Source organism: Notechis scutatus, chromosome 11 (assembly GCF_049901735.1).
Source record: "Notechis scutatus isolate UNSWTSFEM ecotype Mainland chromosome 11, rNotScu1.2, whole genome shotgun sequence".
Lineage (NCBI taxonomy): Eukaryota > Metazoa > Chordata > Lepidosauria > Squamata > Elapidae > Notechis > Notechis scutatus.
In genome coordinates, this window is record NC_142019.1 from 7,990,018 (window position 1) to 8,005,953 (window position 15,936).

At 43.4% G+C, this 15,936-nt stretch overlaps 1 protein-coding gene across 5 annotated transcripts in view; it reads right to left on the reverse strand.

The window, feature by feature from the left end:
- The window catches only part of GNB5 (G protein subunit beta 5), a 35,622-nt gene that overhangs the window by 12,078 nt on the left and 7,608 nt on the right, over nucleotides 1–15,936 (reverse strand). For all 5 annotated transcript variants that reach the window (XR_015750818.1, XM_087972895.1, XM_087972896.1 and 2 more), the window contains 7 exons: nucleotides 10,657–10,793; nucleotides 9,516–9,557; nucleotides 8,634–8,710; nucleotides 5,578–5,710; nucleotides 3,033–3,176; nucleotides 1,572–1,663; nucleotides 891–939 (listed from right to left, as the gene is read on the reverse strand). Coding sequence is in view for 4 of the 5 variants with exons in the window: in XM_087972895.1 (XP_087829021.1) it covers nucleotides 891–939; nucleotides 1,572–1,663; nucleotides 3,033–3,176; nucleotides 5,578–5,710; nucleotides 8,634–8,710; nucleotides 9,516–9,557; nucleotides 10,657–10,793 (674 nt within the window). In the remaining variant the exon portion in view is untranslated. The remainder of the gene's footprint in view (nucleotides 1–890; nucleotides 940–1,571; nucleotides 1,664–3,032; nucleotides 3,177–5,577; nucleotides 5,711–8,633; nucleotides 8,711–9,515; nucleotides 9,558–10,656; nucleotides 10,794–15,936) is intronic.

A 15,936-nucleotide genomic window follows, 5' to 3' on the forward strand; every position in this document is an offset into this window, starting at 1 on the left:
TGGTTTCCCAAGAGGACACATCTCCTTTTTAAGAAAGTACAAGTATGCTTTTATTTCAGCCATCCTTTTTCCCTATTCAAGTCCCTCAGTCGCCTTGGGAGATTATTATTTTAGCTTATTTTTGTTGCGATAGCATTTTTTACACCACCTTGGAATAATCTTTTGGCATGGAAAGATGGGGACAGGATGTCCAAAACAAGCTAATAAATAACATTTAAAATTAGCTTTCAATAACATTCCATCCTTCTTCTACCTCATTTGTCGTTGTAACTTTTTTCCTCCCACATAAATTCCAGAGCTGTGGTTTGGCTCGTAGATATTACATTCAACCCATTTGTTCAGGATAATTCTTTGGTTTATTGATTTGCCCCCCTTCCTCCAGGAGTCCAGAGCAAAACATCTGTGGATTATTCCATGTTAACCCTGCAAGAGCAGCGAGGATGGAAAGACCCGAGCTAAAATCCCTGGAGAAATTCCAAGGCTAAGAAGGAATCTTAAAGTCCTGGTTCAGATTCTATAAGGACAGAGAGACAAAAGAATTCGGAGCCCCTCTAGGTAAGCTGGCCAAGGAAATAACCACATGCATATCTTGAACTACATTCCCAGAAGTCTTAGCCAATGTAAGTAGGGGATGCTGGAAGTTGTAAGAGCAACATCTGGAAGTCAAAAACTGTCAATCCTTAGGTCTAGGTCTTATTCATCCACCAGGTGGCAATGGGAAAATTTTAGAAGAACATTCATTGACCTAGGAACTTGATGTCAGGCAGAGTCCTACAAAAGATCTGGAATTTGCACTCTTATTATTCCCAACCACTGGCTCACTTGGTTGGTTCAGCCTTCATTTGTGGGGAAGGAATGTGTCTCTTTCAAAATTAAATAATGCAACGTACTGTGGCATCATCTGAGCCAGAGGCAAAGGCGTCTCCGCTTGGGTAGTACCTTCACAAAGAGGAAGAAAAAGACATCAGCGCACTTTCGAAGCAATATTTGGCAATCTTTGCAAAACACAGCTGAGCCCTTGGAGTTTCCCTTGATCATGCCAAGATTTTACCAGGCAATGGCCCTGCCCACAATAGCATGAGTAAGGGAGATTCTCGTATTGACTCACACACCCAGATTTTCACTGACACTGGACAAGCCAAGATCATGTGGATCAGTCCTTGTCAGGAGCTAGCAACCAGATTCCTGGGTGAAAAGTTCAAGTTCACTACTTTATTGTGTTTCACCTATAGTACAGGAATTTTTCCTCAGGCTGCTTACCTTCTCTTCCTTTAAGCTCCATGGGACCAACAGTTATGGTCCCATGGAGCTTAAAGGAGGTCAGCCCTATGCCTCTTGCAGCCATGCAATGACTCGAGGCTACTTCCCTGCTTGACTCCTACACTCCTTGCCTGGCAGGGTGTTTCCCAACAAGTTCTTCAGTTTCATGTTGGGTCCAGAGGATGGCAGACTGGATGAGAGATGACCTAAGAGGCCCATCCCTTCAGCTTCTCCTTCTTCTGCCCTCCGCTCACAAAGCTATTTTTGTCAACATGTGCACCAACGCACCATTTCAAAAATAGGATTCTCACCTGACACCATTAATATCCGACTCGTGGGTTTCAAAGGACTGAATGCATTGTCCGGTTCGCATGTCCCAGATCATTGCCTTTTTATCACACCCCTAAATAAACGACAACAATATATATATTATTTATATATTGTGATTGATACACACGCACACACACATATATATATGCAGGTTTTGGCGTGTTCGGGTCTTTTCCGGTGTAAGATTGAGAGTATCTTGGCGATGTTTCAACGAGGTCCCATTTATAGAGAGACAGCAGCTCCGATCACACTTTGCTCGCACAAGAACGAAGCCAAAAGCACCAGCCTGAAGATGGCGAATGAGACCTTGTCAAAACGTTGCCAAGATACTCTCAATCTTATGGGAAAAGACCTGAACACGCCAAAACCTACATACCTACACCCGTGAAAATCTACGAAAACATATATATGTATGTATGTACGAATATATATATATATATATATGTATGTAGGGAAACAATGATTAGATTAAGAGAGTTGGAAGGGACATTGGTAGGTCATCTAGTCCAGGGGTCTCCAACCCTGGCAACTTTAAGACTTGTGAACTTCAACTCCCAGAGTTCCTCAGTCAGCAAAGTTGGCTGAGGAACTCTGGGAGTTGAAGTTCACAAGTCTTAAAGTTGCCAAGGTTGGAGACCCCTGATCTAGTCTAACCCCCGGCCCAAACAGAAGACCCTACACCATTTCTGACAGATGGCAGTCCAATCTCTTCTTGAAAGCCTCCAGTGATGAAGCTCCCACAACTTCTGAAGGCAAAGCTGTTTCATTGAATATAGAATACCAGAGTTGGAAGGGACCTTGTAAGTCATCTAGTCCAGCCCACCGCCCAAACAGGAGACCCTACTCCATTTCTGACAGGTGGCAGTCCAATCTCTTCTTGAAAGCCTTCTAGTGATGAAGCTCCCACAACTTCTGAAGGCCAGCTGTTCCATGTGTTGACTGTTCTCACTGTCAGAAAACTCCTTATTTCCAGGTTGAATATCTGCTTGTTCAGTTTCCATCGATTATTTCTTGTCTGGCCTTCAGGTGCCTTGGAAAATAGCTTGATCCCTTCCTCCTCTCTGGGGCAGCCCCTCAAATATTGGACGACTGCTCTACTGTCTCCCCTGGTCCTTCTCTTCCCTAGACTAGCCATGCCCAGTTCCTGCAACAGTTCACCGTATGTTTTAGCCTCCAGTCCCCTAATAACTCAGGTTGCTCTTCTTTGCACTCTTTCTAGAGTCTCAACATCATGAGCGCAAGAGATCACAAAATGGATGCTGTTTGTTTGAAATATCTTTGTACAGTGTTAGTATCTCCCTCATGCTCTCACCCCGTCCGCAAACCTGAACCGCAGCAGTAATCAGATTCCTCGTTTACCAACCACAATTGGGATTGGGAACCTGGTCATTAAGCGAAGGGGCCATTAATCCCCATCCTGCGCAAAGGGAAGCTCGATTTACCCCCGATACAAACGTGCTCCCTGTTTCTGAAGGAGCAAGATCCAGGCACAAGACATCCGCCCCGTGTCCGTGGAAACTCTGTAGAAGCTGCCCGCTTTCAACGTCCCAGAGGGCACAGGTACCATCACCGCTTGCAGTCAAGATCTTTTGGGGGTTGGGGGGGAGAGAAAAACAAAAACAAAGAGGCCATTCAAACTTGCATCAAATCACAAATTCAGAGAGCAAAATGGACACGGCCAATGGCTTGGTAGCGCATCAGTATCCTTAAGAGGGTGCTGGCTTTTTGAGCCCGTCTTATATACGCTTCCTGGTAAAATTGCATTGAGGGGGGCAAACCCACCTAGGGTTAGGGTTAGCTCCCTATGAATTCGGAGAGCAAAATAGACTTTGCCAATGGATTCCTAGCCAGGAGTGGGATTCAAATATCCCAGCAACCGGTTCGCTGCCCGAACTTCCTGTTTCCGGCTTCTGGTGGGCCTCCAGAGCCTGGGGAAGGCTGTTTTCACCCTCCCAAGGGTCCAGAGGCCTCCTTCCCCGGGCTCTGGAGGCCCACCGGAAGCCAGAAATAGGCCCATTTCCGGACTTCTGGAAGGCCCGTTTTTCCCCCTCCCAGAGTCTCCGCGCATACCCTGCACTTACCTCCATCCAAAATGGGCCTTGTGGAGGCCCCTGGGAGGGGAGGAGTGGGCCAGCCGGTCGGTTGAAATACCGATTCGGCGAACCAGCTGTAACTTTAACATCCGGTTTGCACCAACAGGTCCAAACCGCTGGAATACCACCCACTGTTCCTAGCTCACCATATGCTTAGGAGGGTGATGATTTTTTTTGAACCTGCCCTACCTAAGCTTCCTGGTAAAATACATGGGGAAATCCCACTGAGGGGGCAAACCCACTTAAGGTTAAGTCTCCATGGATCCGGAGAGCAACATGTATCAGGGTGTACAAAAAAAAACAAGAGTGTTTTTGGTCTTTTGTTTCCCCCCCATCTGTGCAGTCAACACTGTGATTAAATCAAACACAGATATGTAAGAGCGAGAACTTAATTTTCTTGGCTTCGGATGACATAATGGGGTAAAGGGGTTGAGTGCTGATAATGGATGAAGAAGCCACGGGATACAATTCCTGTTTGAAATGGGAGCAGCAAATCAGAGCAAGTTCCATCCTTTATACTGGAATTTGTCCCTGAAAAGATTAAAAAAAAAGAAAAGCCACGTTTTCGCTGAAAAGAATGTCTCTACGTCTAGAAAAATGGGAGGTCTTTTCATTTAGAACTCTCTTGTTGGTGGCATCTCGTTCCTTACAGGCCATTTCCTAAAACATCTCTGCATCGCATCGGCTTTAATTATTCCACCAGCCTCCTCTCTCTCTCTCAAGGCTAGAGTTTCATACGCTAAGAGCCCACAGGTAGATGGGTGACACTAGTTTCCATAGCAATAGACTTGCACCGTCATCTTGGGCTTATTCCTGGAAACAGCGGAGTGGGAAATAGCAATTTCCTCTCACATCCCAGAATAGACAAGCTGATATTTCGCTAGCACACCGAGTAAGAGCTAATGCCGTGCTCAATTTTGCATCAAAAGCACCTTTGGGCATTTCTTTCAGAGAAAAAGAGGAGGTTAAGCGAATGTTCTCTTCAGTGGAGCGTCCCTGAATTTAGCAGGAAGATGGAGAAGGGGCTTGTGGGAGATTCTCCTTGCAATCCTTTCTTCCTTGGTCTGTAGCCTCCCCAGCCTCATTCAGTTCCAAGAGAAGACAAATTTATCAGACTCTTCTCACTGGAGTGTCCCAAGGGTGCTTTTTCAAGAGGCAACTGGACTTCCTTTGGTCTTCCTTGAAGACAGTTCAGTGCAGAACTGAAGAAGCTTCTTGGATGAGAAGCGAAACATCTTCAAGGAAAAACAAAGGACATCCAGCTGCCTCTTGAAAAAAAAATATATATATATTTTTGGAGAACTTCTCCTCCTCCTGAAGAATTATGGAGAAACCCATCAAGCCAACTTTTCTATCCACAAATGGAGTGGAGGATTTTCAAAGTTTGCAATTCGCTTTTCCATATTTTTTTTATTTTTTTTATTATTTTTTTAGGGGGAGAATAGGAGCCCTTATTAGGAGTGGTGCGGTGGCCTAGAGGTGGAGCTCTCATCTCAAAATCAGGAGGCTGCGAGTTCGATTCTAGGTAGAGGCAGATATTTCTCTCCCTGGGCACAATGAGAATATATCGGCTGAATATAACTCTGCATTGGTGACAGGAAGGGCATCCGGCCATTAAACAAACGCTAGCTCCATTCAGTTGCCCAGACTCCACCTTGCAAAGGATTATGGGGGCCGTTAAAAGATGATGGTAGGAGTCCTTATTAGGTGGACTTCTGTGGGACGAGAAAAGGGTGACTCTGATTTTCCTCTATGAAACATAAGGAGTATTTTAGCCATCCCTATCCCAAAAGAAACAAATGAGTGTTTTTAAAGGGATTGTGAAAGCCACTCTGCACTACACAACTTTTCCAACGCAAAGAGTAACAACAAGATGCACGTTGGATGTACTTGCCTGCATATCAGAATTAGTGAAGCTGCAAGCTGACAAGTAGTTAGTATGCATTGCGACGGATTTCTTCTTAGCGGCCATGTTCTCGTTTTTTTCAAAGGTCAGGGGGTATACTGAGCATTTGTTATCCAGACCACTAGATTAAAAACAGGAGGGGGAAAAAAGAGAAGGAAAGTCCTTTTTTGAAATATATATACATACATAGATACATACATACATACATACATACATATATATGTTTTCTTAAGTTTTCGCGGGTACTTACATGTGTGGTATTCAGCTTTGTTCGGGTATTTTCCCACGTCATTTTAGTTGTGCTTTTAAAGTTGTAGCAACGTTTCGGCAGAATCTCATCTACCATCATCCGGCTTCTGTATTGTGTTCGTCTGTATTGTGTTCTTTCATCTGCCAGACGAACACAATACAGAAGCCTGATGATGGCAGATGAGATTCTGCCAAACGTTGCTACAACTTTAAAAGCACAAACAATGACGTGGGAAAATACCCAAACAAAGCTGAATACCACACATACATACATACATACATACATACCCTGTTTCTCCAACAATACAGCCTCCCCAATAGGAAGTCCCAGCATGTTTTATAGGCATGAAATGAAATTAAGCCCCTCCCCCATATTAAGGCCTATATTAAAACATGCGAAATGAGGGAATGGTGGGGGGCTTGCCGTTAGGAAATACTTTTGTTGCACACCCGGATATGGTGCTGCCTGCGTTGACCCCGATACGAAGTGCCCACCAACGCCGAGGTCAACATCCAAGCTGTCGCCACCCGCCCGAAGATGCAAGGGGGAATTAAGTCACCCCGAAAAGATGGCTAGCCATTTTTTGGGCTCAAAAAAATAAGACCCGGACTTATTATATGAGAAACACGGTACATACATACATACATACATACATACATACATACATACATACATACATTCAGGTTGGGTAATAAAACCGACCTATTTAATCTTGCTGGTGTTATCTGAGTTATGCTTGTTGTATGGGCCTTGCAACCGTGAAGCTCTCAAAGCTCCTGGATTATCAATTTATTTCTGGACTAGATTGAAAATCTGAGATGGGAACTTTGAATTCCTGAACAACCTGAGATGTAATATACGGAGAGTCATCTTCTCCTTATCTCATTTCCCCTTCAGAAACTGCATCGTGGGAGGTCCTTCTAGAGACCTATTTCTCATTCTGTTTGTAAATTTTGTTTAATTCACTGGTAATCATTGCATTACATTTGCCGAAAGCTCTGTTGAGGGTCAATGGATGGAAAGGTGACCTATAAATACAATGCTACCCTGGTACTTGACTTCTCTAGAGGTCATCAAATTTGGGACTCGACTCATTTTGATGCGAAAATTTTGCCCCAGAACTCATTGTTTGTTTGGTACTCGGCATGCTAGAAGCTAGAAGTGGTGTCGGCTGTCTCGTGACTCGCTATCCTTTGTAGCCGAAAGGAAGGGCCACATATTAAGCATTCGTCATTTTTACTACTTGTCAGGCCTCCCAGAACCGATTAATAATGAGTACTGAGGTACCACGGTAACCAGAGGTGGTATTCAGCAGGTATTCAGAGGTGGTACTCAGAAGGTGGTATTCAGCAGGTATTCATCAGTTCTGGAGAATTGATAGTGGAAATTTTGAGTAGTTCGGAGAACCGGCAAAAATCCCACCTCTGACTGGCCCCGCCCCCATCTATTCTCTGCCTCCCATTGAGCCCCAGCTGATTGGCTGGGTCTTCTTTGGTGGCCCTGCGCAGGAGAACGGAGCTGTAAAGCAGGTTAGGGGGTGGGGAGGGAATGGGGATTTTGCAGTATTCTTCCCCTGCCACACCCACCAAGCCATGCCCACAGAACCGGTATCCCACCACTGACGGTAACTAAATATAAAGGAAAAGACATCTTCTCAGTCTTGGTAGCCATATCTCCAGAGGTGGATCCTGCCCATTCATTTCCAAGGTCTCCTTCAAGATCTGCCTGAATGTACCCGTAATTGTGAATATGATCGTATTCAGTCAGGCTTTTGAAACTTAATGGTGATGGGTCTCCTCCTATTTATTCTTCTATAGGTTTTCTATTTGGGCTGGGTTATTTTACTAGAGGAGGTTTTTTTACACCATCCCATTACTGTATATCAGGGGTCTCCAAACTTGGCAACTTTAAGACTTGTGGACTTCAACTCAAACGTAGATAGGCCAAGTTGAAGTCCACAAGTCTTAAAGTTGCCAAGTTTGGAGACCTCTGTTGTATATACCGTATTTATCGGCGTATAACACGCACTTTTTCCCCTGAAAATAGGGGCAAATGATGTATGCGTGTTATACGCCGATATATGTTAAGCGGTGAATGCTGCTGGGATCGGGGATCAAGGACACAAATGAAAGAAGGGGAGGGAGGAAGCAACGAGCCTGTCCTTCTCTCTGGGTCAGCTCTCTCAGTCGCTTCTCGCCCTCCACCAGCACAGGAAGAAACTGCTTCAAAGAAGCGGGGGAGCTTTTCCTGTCGCCGCAGCTTCCTGAAGCGCCGTTTCTCCCCACCCCCCCCCGTCCGCCCGCCCGCCCGCCCGCAGTGCTCGTTCTGCCTGCCTGCTTCGTTAATGGTTGAATCGAACAGCTTCGGCTGAGTAAAGAGGCGAATAGTTATTATTCTCAGCGAAGCTGCTCCCAAACAACCAGAAACTAAGGCAGGCAGGCAGGCAGCGAATGGGACACTGTGGATTGAAGCCGCGTGGGGTGGGAGTGGGGTGAAATTTCCTCTTAAAATGAAGATGCGTGTTATACCATAATACTGTATACACGTTATTTTGATGTTTTCAGATAGTGCCCAGAGTTTGGCAATAGGGGCAAGATAAAAATATTAATATGCATTACAATATACATGCAGCCAAACCATTTCTCTTTCTGCCAATATTAAAATCCAGCCAATATTTTAAAAAATTTCCATTTGGAAACCCATCGGTTTAAGAGAAGAAAGTAGCACCCTTTGTCACGATGAAAACACTGATTTTTTTTTCAAATAACCTTTCGTTAAAGAGGCTTCTGCTTACCCACATGCAATGGCGCATCCAGACGGAGCATAGGCACATGCCATCACCCATGTGCAGGGCATCGTCACCGCATGCTCCTGAAATACAAATCATTCCTTGCATCTCTCCAGCCAACGCTTGACCCAGCCTTGCTACTGGACAATCTGGGAAGCTCATTGAGATGTTAAGAGAAAAGGCCCAGGGACAAAACGTAGCCAATTCCCAACACCACCAGCCACAAATGTGGTGTTGGATATCATCAAGGCCAACCAGAACTTGAGAGTCTTCATCCTTACGCAGCAATGCAACGTGAGACAAAATAGAATCCAGAGGTGGCTTAAGGAGATGGTAGGGCATAAAGTGGAATATAAACCAAAAAATACAATAAAGAGGAGATGTATTTAATAATACATGTGATTATGGCAGCAAGTTTAGCCTTTGCTCAAAAGTGGAAAGATAAAAGAAATTCCTGATGCAAGTGAAGTAATAAAAAAGATACGGACATGCACTGAGATGGATAAATTAACTTTCAAAATGAAAGATGAGACAGAATACTATAAAGTATGGGATAAATTCTATCAATGGTGGGGAAAAAAGAAGGATCTAGAATCAAAAGAAAGTAGGGTTGGTAGAATGGCTGATTAGAACTAGAAAATATTGTATAAATATATAGATGTATAAATGTAGATAAAACATGTATTCCAGGCTATAATATGTATGACAAACAGGATTTTCAGGACGATCACACCACGTCCAATGTTTTTAATAATTTACTTAATAAAACTTTTGGAGAAAAAAAACGAGACAAAATAGGGTGCATTTTCTCTCCCTTCTCCCCACATCCAACAGACCCTTCAGACTGTGCCCAATCTTGTTGGGGAAAGATATTCTAGAGCAACTCACCTTATTGGTGGTAAAGGCATCCCAAACGATCACCTTCCCGTCCTAAAGAAGAGAAGGAAGAATTCAAAACACTCTGGAATGTGGGTGTTTTAATTTGGAAGTGACACTGCAGTGGAGTCCACTGACTGAATTCTGCTTACACCCCCTGCCTAGAATTACAGGGATTTATGAGGCAGAGGAGACCTGACTTAATTAAACCGATGGCGTGTCAACTTTCAAAAGGTAACATCAACAAAAATAAACCCTTTTGAGGTATCAAGTCAGCCCAGATATTCTGCCTTAATGAATCTGATCTTAGTGGCAGTCAGGGAAGGTGGCATTCTTATCCCATTGAGGTCTCAATGAGTCATGAGTGACCCCTGGCGTTCATCAGATGGACTTTGGTGGCCCACCATCAATAGTTTTTCCCTGGAGCTTCTCATGGTGTGTTTTTTTTGTAAAAAACTTTTTTTTCATTTTACAAACATTCCATCCTTTCTTTATACAGTGTGTTGTCTGGGTACAAGTATCTTCTGCATATTTGTGGTTAATACAATTTCCTTACAACAATTACATTACATTCTTGTTTAAACTAGTATACATATCTTATCATTGTAATCATCTCCTACTTGACTCCTTCCCCTCTATATTCATATATGTTCGTTCTATTTATCTATCTACAGTATCTATATCTATCTATCTATCTATCTATCTATCTATCTACTTACTTACTTTACTATCTATCTAATTAATTATCTCTCTCTGTCTCCAATCTATCATCTTGCTCATCTATCTGTCTGTCTGTCTGTCTGTCTGTCTGTCTGTCTATCTATCTATCTATCTATCTATCTATCTATCTATCTATCTATCTATCTATCTATCTATCTATCTATCTATCATCTATCTATCTATAGATACTATACAGTATCTATCTATCTATCTTCCTTCCCCTCTCCCTTATTCCCTTCCTTCCTTCCTCTCTCCACCTTCCTTCCTCTCTCCCTCTCTTTCTCTTCCTTCCTTCCACCCTTCCTTCCCCTCTCCCTCTCTTGTAAACTCTGGGAGTTGAACTCCATCCATCTTCACACCGTCAAAAGTTGAGAAGCACCAGTCTAGAAAGAAGCTGAAAAAAACAATATAAACAAATAAAAACTCCCGTTACCTGGGAAGAGCTGACAGCTCTTCTTTTGTCCTTGCACCAGTCCATACAGAGGACTTTATTGCCATGGCCTTTCAGGGTCCTCCGTGTCTTCATCACAAATTGTCCCAAAGCCTCCACGCGCTCCGCCACCTGATGCACTACGAGAAATTCACAGTGGCATTGAGACCTGAGCCACCATGGAAGCAGGCCCAGTCAGGACCCCAGGCAAGATAGAAAGCTAAGAAGGAGATTAGCAGAAGACCTGGAGAAGAAGTGTCAACCTGGGGAAATGAAATGGCCCTGTTTGCATCCCACAGCAAGGACCCCAAAAAAGATGGACAACCTCACCTGGTTGAAAGACCTGGTCTTTGATTTCCACCTTTAGAACCACACTGCATCGAAAGGTAATTTGACCAATGGAAAAACAATTCCCACCCTACCTAATATTCTCTAGGTATGTCTGGATTTCAGGATTCTTAATCTCTAATCAGAAGGACCTTTGACCGGGAATTATGGAAATCTGGGTTCCAAGATGGCGCCAACTACGGCTGCCTCAGTGAAATGCTCTCTAAGAACGTTCTTTCTGCGCCAATTCAGAAAGCTCAAACTGCCCAAGGAGCTGCTGATACAGTTCTACAGAGAAATTACTGAGTTCTGCAACCCAAAAAGACAGACACAGATTCCAGAGTGTAATTAGGACTGCAGGAAAAAAAATTGCTACCAACCTGCCTTCCATTGAGGACCTGTATCCTGCATGAGTCAAAAAGAGGGCTGTGAAAATATTTACAGACCCCTCACATCCTGGACATAAATTGTTTCAATTTCTAACCTCAAAACAACGCTATAGAGCCCTGCACACCAGAACTAGACACAAGGACAGTTTTTTCCTGAACGCCATCACTCTGCTAAACAAATAATTCCCTCAACACTGTCCAACTATTTACAAAGTCTGCACTACTATTACTATTAATCTTCTCATCACTCCTTATCACCCATCTCCTCCCACTTGTGACTGTATGACTGTAACCTTGCTGCTTGTATCCTAACGATTTTTATTGACTGTTCCCTAGTATGATTTGATTGCTTATTGTACCCTGTGACTATTATTAAGTGTTGTACTTGATGATTCTTGACTCTTGACAAATGTATCTTTTCTTTTATGTACACTGAGAGCATTTGCACCAAGACAAATTCCTTGTGTGTCCAATCACACTTGGCCAATAAAGAATTCTATTCTATTCTATTCTATTCTATTCTATTCTATTCTATTCTATTCTTTTCTATTCTATTCTATTCCTATTTCTAATTCTAATTCTAACTCTATCTAACCAGGAATGAAGAGTCTAGCCTACTGTTGATCATCAACTCAACATCTATTGGCCAAAGCAGCACCAGAGAACAAGAACAAGCTTAATTCTAACCAAATGTGGAATTCCACAAGGGTTGCTTTCTCACAATTTCCAACCCGTAGAAGTAGAAGCACTATTCATTTTATTTATTCACACATTTATTCACCTAAAAGAGGCTCAGGTTGACTGTTCTTTCTCACCTTTCCATATTATAATCTCAACAAACCTGTGAAATAGGGTGGACAGTGGAGCGACGGTGGTAGCTCCGAATCACCCACTGAGTTGATAATGGACATTCCCCCCCTTCGTTCCTTCTTTCTCCTTTTTTGTGTTAATTTAAAACGAAACTTTTGGGAGATGCCTAGAATTACCTGTGAGGTTCTCTGGGTATTTCTCACATCGTATGTGGACTTGCTATCTTATAAAAGCAGAAGACATGGTCCACCAGTCCTGCTGTGCCAAAGAATACTGCAAATTTGAGGTGAAAGGACTTAGGGGATTTCTAGGAACTTTTATGCCCATTGTATGTCAGAAAGTAGATGTCAACTCATAAAACATTTCTATGCCTGTTTTAGGGTTGCCCTGAATAGGGGGGGGGGGGGGAGAAATTTGAAGGAGCAGTGGGGCAATTTAAAACCGAAAGTGCATTCCATTCTTATCTTGCAAAGATTGTAACTAAGTGACCGGAGTTTCTGCCCCAAAAATCTCTAATTGGAGAACTTGATTGATGACTCTTGGCTATGAACATGTTTCGTTGGAGAATATGAATTATGATGCACCCAAAGGAGTGGGGGGAAACCAGAGTAAAGGGTGACAGTGAATTACGTGTCTCAGAATTGGCTTCAAACAGGTCATGCCAACATGTTCACTCCTAATAAATTCTTTATAGTTTTTAAATCTTAGTTCGAGGCTCATGATTTAATTAGGGCAACTGCCGGAATCCTGATAGATTTATATTTACTTACTATAGACCTTTGAACATTTTTTTATTAGGTCCATCAAAAACCTGCCATATCTATTTTTTTTTCAAATTCTACAGTTCATCAAGTTGGAAAATCAACCTCATTGGAATTCTGGATATGGCTAGTTCTTTTATGTTGCATCATTTATGCTCCTAAACCATGAGTCTCCAAACTTGGAAATGTTAAGACTTGTGGACTTCCAACTCCCAGAATTCTGGGAGTTAAAGTCCACAGGTCTGGTTTAAGAGAATAATTCTGAGAATTAAAGTCCACGGGTCTGGTTTAAGAGAATAATTCTGGCAGTTAAAGTCCACAGGTCTGGTTTAAGAGAATAATTCTGGGAGTTAAAGTCCACAGGTCTTAAAGTTGCCAAATGTGGAGACCCCTGTCCTAAACCAATACAGCCATATTTATTAATATTTCACTACTGGTATAATCCTGTCCTTTAGGAGCGATCCTCTCTACTGGGAAGAGAATGAGCTTCCTTAAAAAGTATCAACTCTTGTCCTAAAAAAAGGGAGCCACATTAAAACCACATCAAATCTTAAAACTGCAGTTAAAGAAGCAACGTCCATTCACACAAATATTGACAGTTTCAAAAGCCGATCGAAAAATTTCACTTCGCCTTCCAAAACCTTTCCAAAAAGAAGGCCAACAAAAAAAGAAAAATTCAAATGTATTCTTGTAAGCAGGCTTGTTTTGTTCCCAATGCATCCTTGACAAGTTCCAGGACATATTCCTCTTTTGCACAAACGGAGCACTTATGGGCCAAACAGTCTTTGAACTCCTCTGTCTTTGCTGGCAGGGTTATTTTTTTGGCAGGACTCCTGAACCCAGCACTGACGAGCGGTGCCTTATGGCTTATTTGGCTACTATTCAAGCAACCCATTTCTGCCTCTTTAAACCTCACAGTGATGGATTAGCCGTTCCAAAAGCAACCATTATAGCAGCATCCCGAAGAAGCTTTCTTGTTATATTTTTGGAATAACAGAATAGGATCTTCTTGCAGGCAGGAAAAGCTAATTCCCATCTGCTGGAAGGCCAAATACGGATGAACAAGTCAGGAATTTTTAAAACATTCGCTGTCTTTTCACAATTACTTTCCACTTTGAGAAACTGCTTCACCAGGCCTTGAAGGACTTGGTGGGTTTTGTCCCCAAGGCCAAAGACTTATAAAAATTTCAGAGTTCCTTGGAAGATAAAAAAAAATATCAGTGAAATGCATTTATTTCCCTGGGAAAGAAAACTGAATGCAAGAAAGGGGACAGGAATAAACTTCTCAAGTTTTTTTTCTCCTTTTGGCTGGAATGCCCTGCATTCAATACAGTCCTGAAAGTGCTCTATGCCTCTAAATTGTTTAACAGCCCAAGGAAATCAAGCTTTTAAAAGAAAAATAAAATGTGTTGGTTGAGAAAAGCAAGTAATGCCTCTTTAGATTCAGATTTCCTGATGGCCAAACAGTTTTTTTGCAAAATAAAAAAATTCTAATAATGCAATGGTATATACATCAAGGGTGTGGACTTCAACTCCCAGAATTCCTAGCGATGACTGGGGAATTCTAGGAATTGAAGTCAAAATGCTAGCTGGGGAATTCTGGGATTTTTTTTAGATTTTTTTTTTTATCCTGCCTTTATTATAAATAATTCAAGCTGATGAAGACATATGATACTCCTTTTTTTCCCCATCCTGAGATGAGTTGTCGACCTTTTGCAGGTCTTTGTCCTCCAGATCTGTTGGTCAACTCTCAGCCACAGCTGGCTGAGGATTGGAGAGTTGGTGCTGGACACATCTGGAGGGGGTCAGTCAAGGAAGATGGGTGGGGAAATCCGCTATGCTCAACCTAGCACCTCTCACTGGACTGCGACGGCGAGAAAACGAAAGCCCACCTAGTCCTTAGAGCAGGGGTCTCCAACCTTGGTAACTTTCAAGACTTGTGGACTTCAACTCCCAGAATTCTTCAGCCAGCCACAGCAACAGGAAGTCTAAAAGCAGCGTTGCTGGCTCAGGAATTCTGGGAGTTGAAGTCCACACGTCTTAAAGTTGCCAAGGTTGGAGACCCCTGCCTTAGAGAACCCATTCAACTATTGTAAACATCCATTTGTCTGGAATGCTATAGGGCAGTTGGTGGCTAACCTTTTGGGGCTCCTGTGACAAAAATGGCATGCGTGCGTACATGCTCGTGTGTCAGCACCCAGAAGGCAATGCGCGCATCCCCCCCCACACCTGCGTGCACGATCCCCCCCACTGCCCCCTTATCTGCACTGCGCCTCCCAGCTGATTTTTGGCCTGTTTGAGGCCTTTCTCGGCCTCCCAGAGGCTTGAGGAAAGCCTCTGTAGCCTTTGTAGGACGAAAAATGGGCCCCGTTTCACAGGAAGGCTGAATAAGGCCCGAAAATCAGCTCACTGTGCATGCCATGATTTGATTAATTCTGCCTGTGGCTTGCGTGCCCACACAAATGGCTCTGCGTGCCACCTGCCATAGGTTTGCCATCACGGCTAAAGGGCTTCCTGCTTGAGCAGGGGGTTGGACTAGAAGACCTCCAAGAACCCTGCTAACATTTATTGTTATTCTGTTGCCCAGAGCCACCAGAAGTCGGACCCCCAAATACATTTAGTATATTATAATTCAACCAGGTTAGGATTCCCCACCCACCCTTCAATTATGCAAGCATTTTCATGACAACAACGCCAGCCAAGTTCAAAGGTGTGTTTTGTTGTTGTTTTTTTGCTGGGTACCAGCAGATCCAAGTCTCTTTCAGAGCAGACAAACCAACAAAGACTCCAAACTCCCAAATCCAAGGGTGCCGGGAGGACTGATTCTAAGGCGACCCCCCCACACACACACACACAAAGAAGCAGCAGCTTCCAGCTCAGCCCCGTCCAAACCTAGTTAGCTCCCCTCCAACCCCGCTGAGCTGCTGCATGGGTTCCTGGCGGGGCAGAGGGCCCGGGCCATTTGGAGGGCGCCCGGTTGCAAATGGGGACGGCTT